Consider the following 15,343-nt stretch of genomic DNA (forward strand, 5'->3'; position numbering starts at 1 on the left):
GGCTTTTTTCAATCATTGTTTTTATTAATTGGCTTTATAGGTTAAAGTGCATAGTAAAGACAAAAAAAGGAAATGCATACAATAAGAAAGGGGCTTTCCTAGACAACATTAGAAAGGACCTGAGATGCCTAAATCTGTTCTAAGGAACATGGAAAGAGATGCAGATGCAGGCAGTAGGCCTGGAGTCGGGGCCTGCAGAAGCTGCTGGCATGCTAACCCTACCCAGGCAAAGGCTGCAAGGGAGGGTGCCTGGATAAAGACTCACAGGAGGTGCTGCTGACACTGAACCTGCTGACACCACCACCACCACAGAACCTCTCCTGCAGAGAGACACATCCACCCCTGCTATCTGAGTGCAAGTTTGACGAGGGTGCAGGGGTCACTCAGCTTGTGTCTGCTGTGAAAGCCCCGCCCCACTGGGGACAGTGAGTATATAACTGGGCCATGGAGAGTTGAAGTGCCTGTCACAGGCCTCCATCTCCAGGAGGGCAGGAGCCCAAGGAGTAGGGTGCCTGGGTTCTTGTGCTCCTTGAAGGTAAAGTGGTTCCTAAAGCTCTCTCTGGGTTGCTGTTATTACAATGGTAGTATGCAAGTTAGGGCCTGGACATGAGAAGCAGTGCACCCTGGGCACGCGCAGAAGTGCTGGCCATGCCAGGACCCAATCACCCTAATATCCCCGGGTGGAGGCCGGAAGCTCCCAGGAGTCAGTCCTACTTGCTACAGTCGAGGAGCTGAGAACTGTGGGCTCTGCTCAGTGCTGGGGGTAAAGTGCTTACTCTAGCGCAGGGTACATATAGAATCACATGTGGGCAAGCCCTAAAAGTGGATCCTTAGACAAGTGCGAAGACTAAAGGACACTAATAAACTGGTTCCTCCATGGAGGAGCCAACCCTGGCTCTGAGGTGGCAGGGCAAAAGGCCTTGAGGTGCCATCTTCTACATCATCCTGTGGATCTCCTCAAAGTTCATGAAGTTGTTGGCTGTGTTCGACCAGGCAGGGTGCTGGGCTCCATCCATCTCAGAGGCCAGGTGGTTGCTCCTCTCTAGAGTGTGATTCTCCCCACCGATCACCTCCTGACACTCGGGACAGGTACTCCTTTGCATGGCGCCCCCACACTCAGTAATTACATAGATGTGGCCATTGGGGCACTTGAACCAATGCCCACGAGGAACACCCATGGCAGTGACAATCTGCACTCGTTCCTCATCTGAGATGCCCAAGCCAGAGCAGGGAAGGGTGGTTTTCAGAGCATCCATCTTTTTCTGCACAAGCTGTTCATCTTCCTGGGTGAACTTACTTGTCTTTTCAAGAATGTTCCGGATGCTGGAGACCTCTTCTGCTATGCTGCCTTTCACCTTCTCGGCCATCTTGCAGCGCATCAGGAGGTTCACCAAATAGGTGAGCCTCTGGATTTCACTCTGGAGGTCACTCAGTTCCTGGCTGCTGAAGCTCAGGCGCTTCTTGGCCAGCCACTCGTGGACCTGCTCAAGTCGAGTCCTCACGCTCTGCTGTTCTCCACAATGCACCTTCTCCAGTGACCCCTCCAGGTTGGCCAAGTGGTCATAGAAGCGGATAGAATTCTCCACCAGGCCCAGGTCCTTCACTGACAGGTTTTTCTGGGCCAGCTTCTCTTGAAGTATTAGGAATTCTTCAGGACGCAGCTGATGGAAGAGGGTCTTGCTCTTCAGCAGGGCCTTAAGTTGTTCCTGGCTGGTTGAAATCTCCCCTGCAGAGCCCTGGATCTTCTCCTTGACAATCTCGATCTCTTCCAGCCGCTGTTTGATGCTGGTTCCATACCTCAGGTTTTTGCGGATGGGTACCTGACAGATGGGGCAGACTTTCAACTTGATGGCAACTTCATCATCCTTCTGCTCATTCATGAAGCGGTCCAAGGCTTGCACTTCAAAGATGTGGCTGCAGTCTTCTAGCTGCACAAAGCGGGCATCAGGCTCATCCTCAAAGCCAAAAAAGATTTGGGTGACTTCATCTGGTTGGCAGACACGGCACTTCTTGGGACATGGCTCCCCACACAGACCGATGCAAGGGTGGCCACAAGCCAGCAGCTTGGTACAAGGCACGTAGCATGGGGGCCGGTTGCAGGGCTCTGAGCAGAGTTTGGTGCACTGGTAGTGCTGGCAGCGCCAGACGCAGGGCTCCACGCAGGGGCTGCACAGCTCCCCACACTTCTTCTTGCACTGGCTGTGGACACAGCGGTTCTGACATGTTCGCTGGCAGGGTGGGCACTCACCAGTGCAGGGCTCCTGGCACTTGTGTGAGCAGATGAGCAGGCGCTTACATGGCTGTTGACAGCGCTCATGGAAGCGCCCTTCAAAACAGCTGTGACAGGAGCCTGGGCAGGGATGGCCGCAATCTAGAGTAGTGTCACACTTGGTGGTACACTTGACTGGCAGACCATATTTTATATCTTCCACATTGCCACACTTAACCAGTTGACTGTGCCCACATTTAAGTTCCACGGTGACCCTTTCTGAACACAGCCGCACACAATCCTCACCACAGAGATGGCTGCATCTGTGACCACATCTTAGTATCTTGGAGCAAGGCTCCTGGCAACAAAACTCTGACTCTGACATTGAACAAGGGACCATCTGTTTGTGACCACACTTCAGAATGATTTTGGGCACTTTCACCTGACAAGGCTGACACTCTTGGAAGCAGACATTTGGGCACCGGTGCCCATCCTGGCAGAGGACTTTCTGGCATGGCTTCATGCACTGGAACTCCTTGTGGGAGGAGTCATATGGATGGCAGGCACGTGTGCACACATGACCACAGGCCAACCGGAACTCACAGGGCCGGCTGCAGCCTCCTTCCGGTACTTTCTGGAAGTCAGAAGCTTTGGATACAAGGGTGTGGGTCTCAGGGTGGTTCTGGCAACAGAGGCGGAGGGACGGGCCTATCTGGTTGTTCTCTCGAAGGGTATGGATGATCCTGCTCCACAAGGGCACCTTGGCAAGCATCTGCATGTTCCCAATGCAGTACATCCCCTTCTTGGCCCGGGACAAGGCTACGCAGATGCGGTTGGGGATCTGCAGGAAGCCCACCTTGCCCTCTTGGTTGCTCCGCACCAGTGAGAGGAGAATGATGTCATTCTCTTCCCCTTGGTACTTGTCCACCACATGGACCTTGATGCCAGCAAACGTCTTGACAGGCATGAGTTTGCGCAAACAGAAGAGCTGCCCAGTGTAGGTGGTGAGGATGGTGATCTGGGAGGGCAGGTACTCCTGGCACAGGAGGTACTGGCACAGCTCCACCACAAAGTGTGCCTCATGCTGGTTCTGGTGACTTTTGCCTTCTTGGATCTCCTGCTCAGGAAAGTTGTGCTCCACAAAGAAAAGGTTGGAGGAGACACCCTGGAAAATAAGGAGGCAGGCAGCACATCAGCACTGGGGCTGGAACCGGAGCCTCACCCGTGCTGTGCACGTGCGGGACCTCTGCGCTACACCCCAGCTCTCTGCACGTCATCTCTGGACACTGACCACTGAGCCACAGGAAGAGTCTTTGTGCTTTCTGTGCCCTCCATCTCCAGATCTTTACCTCTGAAGCAGTCATGTGCCGTGGCACTGAGCTGGAAACTAATTAACCTATTTTTGTTTTCCAAGTATTCAATCACCTGTCATGGGCAAGGGGGCCGCAGTAGCTGGTGATGAGAAGCAGCTGATGTCCGCAGCACGCGCAGTGCTGACTGCTGCACGTAGCCCTGTGCACGGCTCAGGGACTGGGCAGGGGCTGCTGTTATCACCCGGCTGCAGACCACAGCACCAGCATCTCTTGCTGACTTACTCATTCAGGGTCACACAGCTGCCAAGTGGCAAGACAGATTGACGCCAGGTCAAGAGCCACCATTTCTTTCTCATTCTTCCTCCTAAGGCTTAGCAGTCCTGACCTGGCTCTATTGGCTCTATTCCCTTTTCTCCCTTTTAGAGACTATTTTTGCTGACAACATCAGAGGCAGGGCAGACTGACCTTAATCTGCTCATACTTGAGAACAGAAGGATGGTTCTCCAGATCCTGGTAAATGTGGGGGGTCAAAAGGCGGGCGATTTCAGGGCGCATGCGGTGCTGAAACAACAGATGCCATTAGGAACAAGTGCAAGACAAAGGGCCATTTTCTGGAGGCTAAGGTACCAGCAGGGAACCTACAGAGGTAACACCAAAGAGCAACTGGGACAAACCATGATGCAAGAGGCTTCATCTGGAAGAGCAGGGGACTTCGAAATGGTTTCAAACAGTATTTCTGACTGGCTATCTATTTCTGTCTGGCTATTTAAGCAATAAATCAGCTCTAATTGCTAGCACCCAGGAGCCTTCTCCTAGATGTCGGTAGCAACACAAGCCAGTCTCTCACCTGGTAATTCAGACGGACAAAGGGGATGTTCACTTTTACCAGCCGTTCAAACAGGGACACCTCAAGGTTGAAGTTCTTGGCCAGATCATACACATTAGCACTGGGGCGCAGCTGGGGAGAGAAACAAGCCTGAGAATTCTCAGTGGGAACACACGACAGCCCAGCAGCGTGGGCTTCAAGTGCCTGCTGGAAGGCGGCACTAGCCCAGGTGCTGGCAGGTTCAGGGTTAATAGTGACAAGGATCAGGAAGAACCCAACCCTGAGGATGAATGGTCTGGCTAGGCCTCTCTGCACAGTGATGCCTGAGTTGACAGGAGCACAGACAGAGGAGGCTGCCAGTCTTGCATTCATTTGCAAAGCAAGCCATGAGAAGGGGCAGGGAGGACAGTGAATGTTGGTCCTGAGAAATGAGGTGAGCCAGAGACAGGACAAAGCCCACTTCTGTTTTTGAGATCATCTTGCTATGTAGGAGCTTTAGGCTAGGCATGGCTGTGCATGTCCCTGTAATCCCACACTTGGGAAGTGGGGGCAAGGGCCAGTAGTATAAAGCCACACCCAGCTACAAAGCGAGTTCAAGGGTAGCCTAGGCTACACTGATCATCTCAAAATCAAAGGAGCTTGATTTTTAACATCAAGAGTAGTGAGAAGCCACTGAGGGCTTTAAGGATGACATGCATGGGCTGGAGAGATTGCTCAGTGGTTAGAGCACTGGCTACTTGTCCAGAGGTCCTGAGTTCAATTCTCAGCAACCACATTGTGGCCCTCTTCTGGAGTGTCTAAAGATATACATAAAATAAATAAGTAAATCTTCCTAAAAAAAAAAAGTGACATTGTCTCATTTACTGAGATTGAAGTTTTGGTTTATCTGAGGCAGCTGTGTCAGTATGTCACAAGCTAGCTGTGACTGGCTAAGTTACCTTTTGTTCTTTGAAGCACAGTTTCTCTATGTAGCTCTGGCTGACCTCTGCAGCCCAGGCTGACTTCAAACTCAGAGACTGCCTGCCTCTGCTTCCCAAATGCTGGGTTAAAGGTGTGCACCATTACTACTAGGGTTTTTGTTTGTTTGTTTGTTTTCCTTTTAATTCACTTTGGCTCCTTTTCAGGGGACAGACTAAACAGTAGCAAAACTGAAAGCAAAAGACTTAAGGAATTTTCTATGCAATTGTTCATGGTGAGAAATGGAGAGATGGCTCTATGGTTGAGAGTACTGGCTGCTCTTGCAGGGGAATTCCCAGTACTCCTGTATCCAGCTCACAACCATTTGTAACTCAGTCTAAGGGGATCTGTTACTCTCTCTTGGCCTCTCCAGGCACTGCAGGTATGAGGTACACTAACATGCAGGCAAAACACCCATACATACAGCATGTGTGGACTGCCCCAAGTGCAATCTCTAGTCATGAGGTTGCAGAGGGAAAAAACATGGGTGCAAGGAAGAGAGAGAACACAGTCACCAGTAAGCTTGAGGGCTCTTAAGATGTCAGGGTCTTCTGTTTGTCCTGTCCCCCAAAGAACATTTTAAAGAATTCTTGCTTTACCTGCTGGTGGTCCCCAATCAGAATAAGATGCTGGCAAGCTTTGCTTAGTGTGGCGATGGTGTGGGCCTCAAGGACCTCAGCAGCCTCTTCTACAATGACGATCCGAGGCTCCACTTGCTGAAGGATCTGGCGGTACTTGGCAGCACCTCAAATCAGGAAAGATGAGAGGCTCCTTTGAGCACAAGATATAAAAAGCCAGTTCTTTTGTACCTTCCCTGGGCTGGCAGAAAACTAAGCCCTCCTGCTCACCGGGGGCTAGAGCAGCCACTGAATAAGAGGGTGGGGGCCCCAAGTGAGCAGGTGGGACCTGCTCAATAAACTTGGCTTCAACAAGTAAATCCCACCCACCTTCTTACCTGTGGTTGTCATGCCCACAACTTCGGCATCTTTGAGGATGTGAAGGTCTTCCTGGAGTCTCAGCTCGGCCATTCTTTCTGCCCATGTGCGGTACTGGCGTTCATAGCTGAGGATCCTCCGGCGAGTGTCGGCTTGGTACATCTGCAGCCACAGCCTGGAGAATGAAGAACCAGGAAAGGAAGCCTTTCTTTAGTAAGTGCTCTTTGAGTGAATGATGTGCCAGTTCCTCAAGTGAGCCCTAAAGCGCTCCAGAGTTTACAGGCCAGACAGGGAGAATGAGGCCCAAGATTACAGAAACCCAGGCTGAAAATGCCCCATAAAAGCTGTGCAGGGAGGGAAGCGAAGACAGAGCACACAGACACTCTGCTGTGCAAGCCTCCAATGTCCTCCTCATTTGAGCCGTAGGAGGTCCTGCCCAATCTGACCCATCCTAGGGACCAGACAGAATTCCATGGGAAATCACAGGGACCGGCTAGGTTTGGGCACCACACCCATACCTATAGAGCTGCCAGCGGGAGCTCAGGTCCAGCTGCCAGACGTCCTGGATCCCATTGGCCTCGGCCTTGGTCATGGTATTCAGTTTGCGAAGCTCCACCTTCACTCTCCTCTTCATCTTCTTTTTCTGGCCACGCTGAGTCTACAGATGTAAACCCCAAGAAAGACGGTGAGCAGAGGCCCCAGCACAGGACAAAGGGATGGCTACCTAGTGAGCTCTGTTTCACTCTCTCAACAGCTACTCCATCACGAGTAGTTACACAAAGTTCCAGAGACCTGCCTGGGCCCCAAATCTGTCCTGACTCTTCTCAAGTGATGTGACCTAGGGTGCTTGCTGCAGGCTTGGCAGTGTGAAGAGCCCTGGGAAGGACCTCACCTGGCCAGCAATGGCTGACCACTGGCCACAATGTCTCAGATGTCATCGTGACATTTTCTGACTGTGTTTGGGCCATGTCTCTAGCTTCCCCTTTCCCTGCTACTCCTGCCTGGACTCGCTTTGACAACCATTTCCTCCTCTTTCTACAGTAGGTATGTATCCTCAAAGTAGAGCCTCGCGGGCTCTTGCTCTCTGGGTCACTGCCTAGGAGCTGGCGTTTGATACAGGGTCTGTCATAGGCCAGCTACAATGGTCCTTGCACACAATATCTTATCCCTTCTGGATCTGTCGCTGAATGAAGCTACAAGATTTTATGAGGACTGGCATGTGAACTGATGTCACCACACTAAAGGGCCCAATCCCAAGTGACACAGCAGAGAGAAGCCCAACACAGTTTTAAGAACTGGGCTTATTCCTCTGCCCCACACAATACTACTAACCTGAGCCAGTAAGGCACAGACAGACGCTAAGGTGAAAATTACTGCAGCCATGTTGTCCTTAAGAGGCCTTCATTCTCAGTCAGGGTTACGGGTTGGTATGTGGAGTAGCAGGTCTCCTGTTCACATGCTAGCACAGAGTAAGTGCTTCACAAGCACTGGGAAGCCTATCGGAGACCTAAGCCACAGCACCACACCACCGTGGCTCAGAGATAAGAGCTGGATTCCAGGGCGACTAAGGATGAGGTCCTCGGTTATCTGCACTGGCTGCTCACAGACCCCAAGGCTGACAAGGTGTGTGAGATGACAAAGCACCATACTGTGATGTGACACCATCTAAGTTGCTCGATCCTGCCAGGGCCCCTCTGACCGACCATAGCTTTTTTTTTTTTTTTTTTTTTTTTTTGTAACAGGGTTTTTCTGTGTAGCCCTGGCTATCCTGGAACTCACTCTGTAGACCATAGCTTTTCTACCCTCAGGTTATGTCAGCCAGCTGTGGATGAAGTGATGATGTAACAGTAATAACAGCGTTGGCCAAACTGGGCCTGAACATCGCCAGGGCCTGTTCCAGCAGAGCCCACTCCAAGTCTGCCTGGGAAGACTAAGTCCTCTCTTTCAGGCAAGGAAGCTGGTTTACCTCCCACTCTTCTGTAGCTTGTTCTGGTCCAGCTGTAGTCCCAGGCACTTCCTGGTCCAGTCTCATGGCCAACAGCATTTTAGCCAGCTCCTGGTCGGTTCCGTTCTCTTCCTTCTTTCTTCTTCGAGGTCTCACCACCTCCTCCTCTTCAATCACTCTGTCCGCTTGGATCAGGTCGGCTTCTTCCGCAATCTCGATTAGGGAACCCTCCTCTTCCCCTTCCTCCTCCTCTTCCCCCTCTGCCTGGGCTAAGAGAGGAAGCAGGTAGGAAAAGGATACCTGTGAGAGCTCACACAGGACAGGCTCATGGCGCTAAGCAGTCCTGGGAAGGGAAGGGAAGGGACGAATACCAGGGACAGAGACCTAAAGTTACCTGTAGTGCATTTGCTACATTTTATCAAGTTTTAAAAATTATGTAGAAGAAGGCTCTTTTGGGAGAGGTTGCAGAGAAAGAGTGTCACTGCAAAATCCTAGAATGCACTACGTAGACTGCGTAGCCCAGTCTCAGCCTGTCTGACACCTGCCTGCCTCTGTGTCCCGAATGCTCGAAGGTAAAGGTGTGCATTGCCAGGCCCACTCGGAAAAGTTTCGGTTTTGTTTTCTTTTTTGAGTCAGGATTTTTCTTTATAGCCTTGTCTATCTTAAAATTCATTGTATAGACTAGGCTGGCCCTTGAACTCACAGAAATCTGCCTACCTCTGCTTCTCAAGAATGCTGGGACTAAAAGTGTGGGCCACTACCACCCAGCTATCCAAAAATGCCTTTTAAGAAAGTTTTCACTGTATCAATTATAAAAATGAGGGTAATTATAAATACAATGTAAGTGTGAAATTTACTTTTTATTTACTTAAAATGTTTAGTTATTTAATGTATATTAGTACACTGTAGCTGTTTTTAGATACACCAGAAGAGGGCACTGGGTCTCATTAACAGATGGTTGTGAGCCACCATGCGGTTGAACTCAGGACCTCTGGAAGAGTAGTCAGTGCTATTAACCGCTGAGCCATCTCTCCAGCCCTATTTTTTATTTTTTAATGTGTATTGCTTCCATGTATGTCTGTGCACCACAGGCATGCCTGATGTTGGTATAGGATTCCCCAGGGCTAGACAGTTGTGAGCTGCGATGTGGGTGCTGAGAGCTGAACCCTCTACACGAGTAGCCCATGATCTTAACTGCTAAGTCATCTCTGTGCTCTCCCACTCTGTGCTGGGTTTTCTGTTGTTTTTTTTTTGTTCTTGTTTGTCGTGTGGCTCAGGCTAGCCTCTGACTTCTGAGGCTGGGATTATAACTTGTTTGTTGTGTGGCTCAGGCTAGCCTCTGACTTCTGAGGCTGGGATTATAACTTGTTTGTTGTGTGGCTCAGGCTAGCCTCTGACTCCTGAGGCTGGGGTTATAACTTGTTTGTTGTGTGGCTCAGGCTAGCCTCTGACTCCTGAGGCTGGGGTTATAACTTGTTTGTTGTGTGGCTCAGGCTAGCCTCTGACTCCTGAGGCTGGGATTATAACTTGTTTGTTGTGTGGCTCAGGCTAGCCTCTGACTCCTGAGGCTGGGATTATAACTTGTTTGTTGTGTGGCTCAGGCTAGCCTCTGACTCCTGAGGCTGGGGTTATAACTTGTTTGTAGTGTGGCTCAGGCTAGCCTCTGACTCCTGAGGCTGGGATTATAACTTGTTTGTAGTGTGGCTCAGGCTAGCCTCTGACTCCTGAGGCTGGGATTATAACTTGTTTGTTGTGTGGCTCAGGCTAGCCTCTGACTCCTGAGGCTGGGATTATAACTTGTTTGTAGTGTGGCTCAGGCTAGCCTCTGACTCCTGAGGCTGGGGTTATAACTGTGCATAACCACATATTAAGTCCCCTGGTTTCCTTTTCTTTTCTTTTTTTTTTTTTCTTTTTTTCTTGAGGCAGGGATTCTCTGTGCTGTCCTGGAACTCACTCTGTAGACCAGGTTGGCTTTGAACTCTTAAAGATCCTCCTGCCTCTGCCTCCTGAGTGCTGGAACTCAAGGTGTGCACCACCACTGCCTGGCATCTCTGGTTTCTTTGAAATTTATTTTTATTATTATCAGTACATATGTGTGTATGTGCATATTTGTGTGTGTGTGTTTTGAGACAAGTTCTTACACTGCCCAAGCTGGCTTTGAAGTTGTAATAGAGTCGGTTAGTTTTCTTTTCTTTCTTTTTCCTTTCTTTTTTTGAGACTGGGCCTCTCAACAGCTGTCCTGGAACTTACTATGTAGACCAGGATGGCTCTGAACACACAGAAGTCCTTCTGCCTGTGACTACCTAGTACTGGAATTAAAAATATATGTTGCTGGGCATGGTGACACACGCCTTTAATCCCAGTACTTGGGAGGCAGAGGCAGGTAGATTTCTGAGTTCAAGGCCAGCCTGGTCTACAAAGTGAGTTCCAGGACAGCCAGGGCTATACAGAGAAACCCTGTCTCGAAAAACCAAAAAAAATAAAAAACCAAAAAACAAAAAACTCCAACAAAACAAAACAAAAAATATATATGTCATCACCCCTGACTTTAACTTATTATGTAGGTAAGGATGACCTTGAATTTGTGATCCGCCTGCCTGTACCTCTGAATCCTGGGCTTATCGGCATGTGCCAGCATGCCTGGTTTCAGGGTGCCAAGGATGGAACCACCTACAGCTTTATATATGCCAGGCAAGCACTCAGCTGTGACTCTCTAGTTTCTAACAAGCATTTCCCTTGTGTGTACTCAACAACAGTACTCTCCAAATTGTGCCCATCAGTCTGGGCCTTGCTGTCCTGTTAAGTCCTCTGCTATCTGACGCAGATTGTCATGTATGGACCCTGCATTCTGAGTCAGGTCGTTCTGGCTTTTACTATACTCCAGCTGACGGTGTCTTGGGTCACATGACCCTCCTACCTGTGTTCTCAGGTCCTGCTGGAGATGCACTCTGAGTGAAGGAGCCCACACCAAGCCCCAGCCATTCAAGAATCATGGAGTGCTTCGAGGGCTGCACACAGACCCAGTCAGCATCCTGTGAAGGAAGAATTGTCAGTCATGAGAATTCTGTGGCAACCAGAATGAAGACAGTGTCTCTTCAAAGGATTTAAAATTCTTTCCTGGGCTGGAGAGATGGCTCAGAGGTTAACAGCACTGGCTGCTCTTCCAGACATCCTGAGTTCAAGTCCCAGCAACCACATGGTGGCTCACAACCATCTATGAGATCTGGTGCCCTCTTCTGGTGTGCAGGAATTTACGTAGGCAGAACACTATGTACATAGTAAATAAATAAATCTTTAAGGGGGAAAAAAAGGATGATATAAAATTCTTTCCTGAGGGTAAATCTCAAGAGTAGGTTCTTGCTTAGTTTGTATGATGTCCTGAGTTCTAACCCAAGCATAGAAAATCTAACCCTTAAACCTTATGTTCAGAGGCTGCTGGCTCAAACCTAGCAGGTGGAACTGGACTACAACAGCGTCAGGTATACAACAAGGAAGACTCTGGGCCGTGGCTTCTGCTGGGCTGTGGCTGCTGCCTCCATGGGCTGAGCCTCCTCTGGCAGCCCTACCTGCACGGGCCCACTCATGAGGCTTTCCCAGTGCTGGGCAGAGATGTACTTCTCCAGGTGCTGCTCCCGAAGGACACCGTGCATGGTGCATTCCAGGGTCTGGGCCCCTTCCTGAAGTTTTTGCTCTGACTCCTTCATCTCTGTCACAATCTGCCAAGAACACAAAGAGGCAATGAAGGAACATTCTCTCCCAAAGCCAGCCTCTGCCCTGAGAGAAAATAAAGTCAAGAAAGGAAAATCAAGGAGGAATAAATTGTGAGAGCAGTCAACAAACCTGTTTCTCAAGAACACCGTGGTCCCAAGACCCAAGGACTCACGTTCAATGGCCAGGCCCGGGCACTCTGGTCAGACTCCAAGCCTCACAGCCTTTTCCTCTTTGATGATACGATATGAGAGATTTTTTTTTCTCCACTTGTTTAAGACACAGGTTCTTGCTACATTGTCCAGGCTGGTCCCAAACTTTTAGTTTAACCAATCTCTCCTGCCTCAGTTTCCCTACTAGCTGAGAATAAAGGTCTGTGGCACTGTACCCAGTTGTGAATTTAATTGGGTACCCTGCTCAGATAAAAAGACCTGATGACACATACTCAGGAGGAAGAGGTAGGTGGGTTTCTGATTAGAGGATAGCCTGGTCTACAGAGTGAATATGAGGACAACCTGTCTGGAAAAAGCAAGCCACTTCCCAGCGAGCAGGCTCCACACTGTGGTAGTGTGGAGGGACAGACTGAAGGGCCTGGTAGCTTTCTTCACCCTTTGTCTTGGGCACCACAAGGTGAGCAGAATGAAATGCCAGGAGGAGGCTGGGTCCTGCGGAGGGCTGTGGAGCCTGCTAGAAAGTGGCTGCTATGCTGTGTGGGCCCCTCACCCCTCCTACTCCAGAACTCTGACTCACACTCATATAGGCCCTCCGCAGGTGCATGGGCAGGGTGCGGCGGAACTCCCGCTTGTTCCTCAGCTCCCTCAGGGTGAACTGCTTCAGGATTTCACTGTTGCTCCTTCCGCCCACTCGCACAATGCTGGTCTTCTGACACCCGTAGATGCCTATAAAACCGTGCAATATCTGAGGTGAGAGTTGTGTGTGTAATCCTATCTCAACTGGTGCCTCAGGGAGCAAAGTTGTGCTTACAGGACATTCACTGCACTTGTAAGAGCAGGCTACTGATAAAATTTGGGCTGCCGAGCACAGAAGTGTAATGTTTTTAAGAGCAAGGCTGTGGACCTGGACAAACGGACAGAGGACTCTGGCTTTAACACTTAATGCTGTACAGCACTAGCAAGGTAGGGAGGCACTGAACTGGTGGCTTGCTCTGTGGACGAGCTGGAGGTAGGAGGAATGTCCTTGTGTGGTAACAGTCTAGATAAGTAAAAATTCCATCTCTGCAGCTCCAAGGATGGCTCAGTGGAAACATGTGACCTGTTCCACACATGGAATGGCTGCTTATAAGCTGGAGACAGCTTCTGAGTTGCTTTCCTGCTTCACATCCTGGCTCATTAAACCGTTTACTCCAACAGCCATAGCTGTAATACTGAAGGACCTGCTGCAGTGCATGCACAGAAAGGGCCTGAGCTGCTGCTGTGCGTGCGTGCGGCAGGGGCTCACACAGGGGCCTAAGCAGAGAAATGCAGAGCAAAGTTTTAACAAAAGGAGGAGTGTGGGGTAGGGTGTGGTTGTAGATTTAGCTCAGTGTAGAGCACTTGCCTAGCAAGCACAAGCAAACAAGGCCCTGGGTTTGGCCCTCAGCTCTGAAAAAACAAAAAACAAAAAAAAAGGAGGAGTGCACACTGATTCACTGGGCCAGCGAGCATGAAAAAGATTAATTTTATCTTTATTTTATATGTATATGACTGTGTCAGTAGGGGCCCATGGGGCCAGAAGACCCCCTGGAGTCGGTGTCACAGGCAGACTGAAATGTGTTCCACATGGGTACTGGGAAGCGAACTCAGGTCTTGTGGAAGAGCACCAGGCACTTTCAACCACTCAGCCATTTCTTCAGCCCCTAGTGTTTTGTTTGTTTGTTTTTTGTTTTTGAGTGACTAATATGTTGTAAATATTCAGTAAGAAGTTTTCCAGCCCTTAATATTTATAGTCCATGGCCCAGCACAGACCAAAATCAATCAATCAATCAATCAATCAATCAATCAATCAATCACGGGGCTGCAGAGAGAGCTCAGCAGTTAAGGTCACTGGCTGCTCTTCTAGAGGACCTGGGTGTGACTCTAGGGGATCGGAGCAGACATCCTTTTCTAGTCTCTGACAGCACTGTGCATGCGTGTGGTATGCAGACATATATGCAGGCAAATGGCCAAACACATAAAATAAAAATAAATTTTTCTTCAAAAAATTTTAAATAATATAATAAAGGAAGAGACAAAGAAAAGAAAATGAAGAGAGCAGACTTGGGGACAATGGGACAAGTCACTTCAGACATCTGAGGTAAGGCTTGAAGGACAAGTTGGTACAAGGTGGGCTAATGCACTTGAGCTGAGGTGGGGAGGGCAAAGAACTCAAAGACTGGAGGTGAGGGTACTCTGGGTTTGGGAACAGAGACAGAGCCCTCAAGGTGCAAAGTAGGGCAGATCAGCCAGCCTTGTCTGTTGGGATAAGGACCGTGGACAGACATGAGAAAGCCACTGAGGTTGCTGACATTCGTGTGTGTGTGTGTGTGCGCGCGCGCGCTCATGCACAGGGCCTTGTGACACAGAGAAAGTGCTCTACCACTGAGCTAATCTCCATCCCCAGTAGAAAACAATCTTGTCAAAAGACATTCATTACCTTCCAGAAACTGGTCCAAAGCATGATTGGTATAACACACCACCAAGATGGGGAATGTCTGGGTATTAATTTGCCAAACAGACTTATTGGTCAGAAGAGCCTGAACAATTTTTAGACCCACGTAAGTCTTGCCTAGAAAACAGGGAAAAGAAAGACAAGTTACAAAACGTACACTTGTTTCAGCTTAATATTTTCATTCAGTAACTTAAAAGGTAAACAACTGTATATTTCAAATCTTAATAAGCATATTTATCTGAAATTTTTCCCACAGAGAGAAAACAAAAGTACAGGATTTCAAATACTAGTTCACTATCTGGTTAGAAACATTCTCATTAGCCAGATGTGGTGGCACATAACCTGCAATCTCAGCACCTGAAGGCAGAGGCAGGAGGATTGCTGCAAATTCAAACTAGCTTGGACTACATAGTGAGACAGTCTTATAAAACAAAGAAATATTCATCCTTTTTTCATGAGAACACAATAGAAGATAAAAAGAGACTTTACAATGCATAAAAGCTAGATGAAAGAAAACAAAAAACAAAAAACTTTTTTCTGGCCAGGTCTCATGTAGCCCAGGATAGCCTGGAACTCACTGTGTAGCTAAAGATAACCTTGAATTCCTGACCCTTCAGTCCCCCTACCTTTCAAGTGCTAGGATTACAGATGGGAACGGACCACTACATTGGTTATTTGGTGCTGCCTTCTCGTATGCCCGTATGCATGCAACCTTCCTAAATGACATCCCTAGTCTAGATGCAAAGCTCTGATGTGAGTTTCCTTCACTCTTAACTCTGACAACAAAGACAAAAGGCACATAGT

The 15,343-nt window shown here is 49.1% G+C and overlaps 1 protein-coding gene across 3 annotated transcripts in view; it reads right to left on the reverse strand.

Moving 5' to 3' along the window:
• Znfx1 (zinc finger, NFX1-type containing 1) overlaps nt 1–15,343 on the reverse strand; it is a 27,226-nt gene continuing 11,883 nt past the window's right edge. Inside the window, exons 4-14 of one of the 3 annotated variants that reach the window (XM_006500456.4) lie at nt 14,525–14,656; nt 12,644–12,792; nt 11,752–11,901; nt 11,103–11,217; nt 8,207–8,454; nt 6,759–6,898; nt 6,261–6,415; nt 5,905–6,050; nt 4,370–4,480; nt 3,988–4,083; nt 1–3,374 (exon numbers count right to left, since the gene is read on the reverse strand). In XM_006500456.4, the coding sequence (XP_006500519.1) occupies nt 936–3,374; nt 3,988–4,083; nt 4,370–4,480; nt 5,905–6,050; nt 6,261–6,415; nt 6,759–6,898; nt 8,207–8,454; nt 11,103–11,217; nt 11,752–11,901; nt 12,644–12,792; nt 14,525–14,656 (3,881 nt within the window). In that variant the 3' untranslated portion in view covers nt 1–935. Of the gene's footprint in view, nt 3,375–3,987; nt 4,084–4,369; nt 4,481–5,904; nt 6,051–6,260; nt 6,416–6,758; nt 6,899–7,572; nt 7,707–8,206; nt 8,455–11,102; nt 11,218–11,751; nt 11,902–12,643; nt 12,793–14,524; nt 14,657–15,343 lie in introns of those variants that run through there. The other 2 variants (NM_001033196.2, NM_001291162.1) reach the window with 2 other exon arrangements.

This window comes from Mus musculus, chromosome 2, assembly GCF_000001635.26.
Source record: "Mus musculus strain C57BL/6J chromosome 2, GRCm38.p6 C57BL/6J".
In the NCBI taxonomy this organism is placed as follows: domain Eukaryota; kingdom Metazoa; phylum Chordata; class Mammalia; order Rodentia; family Muridae; genus Mus; species Mus musculus.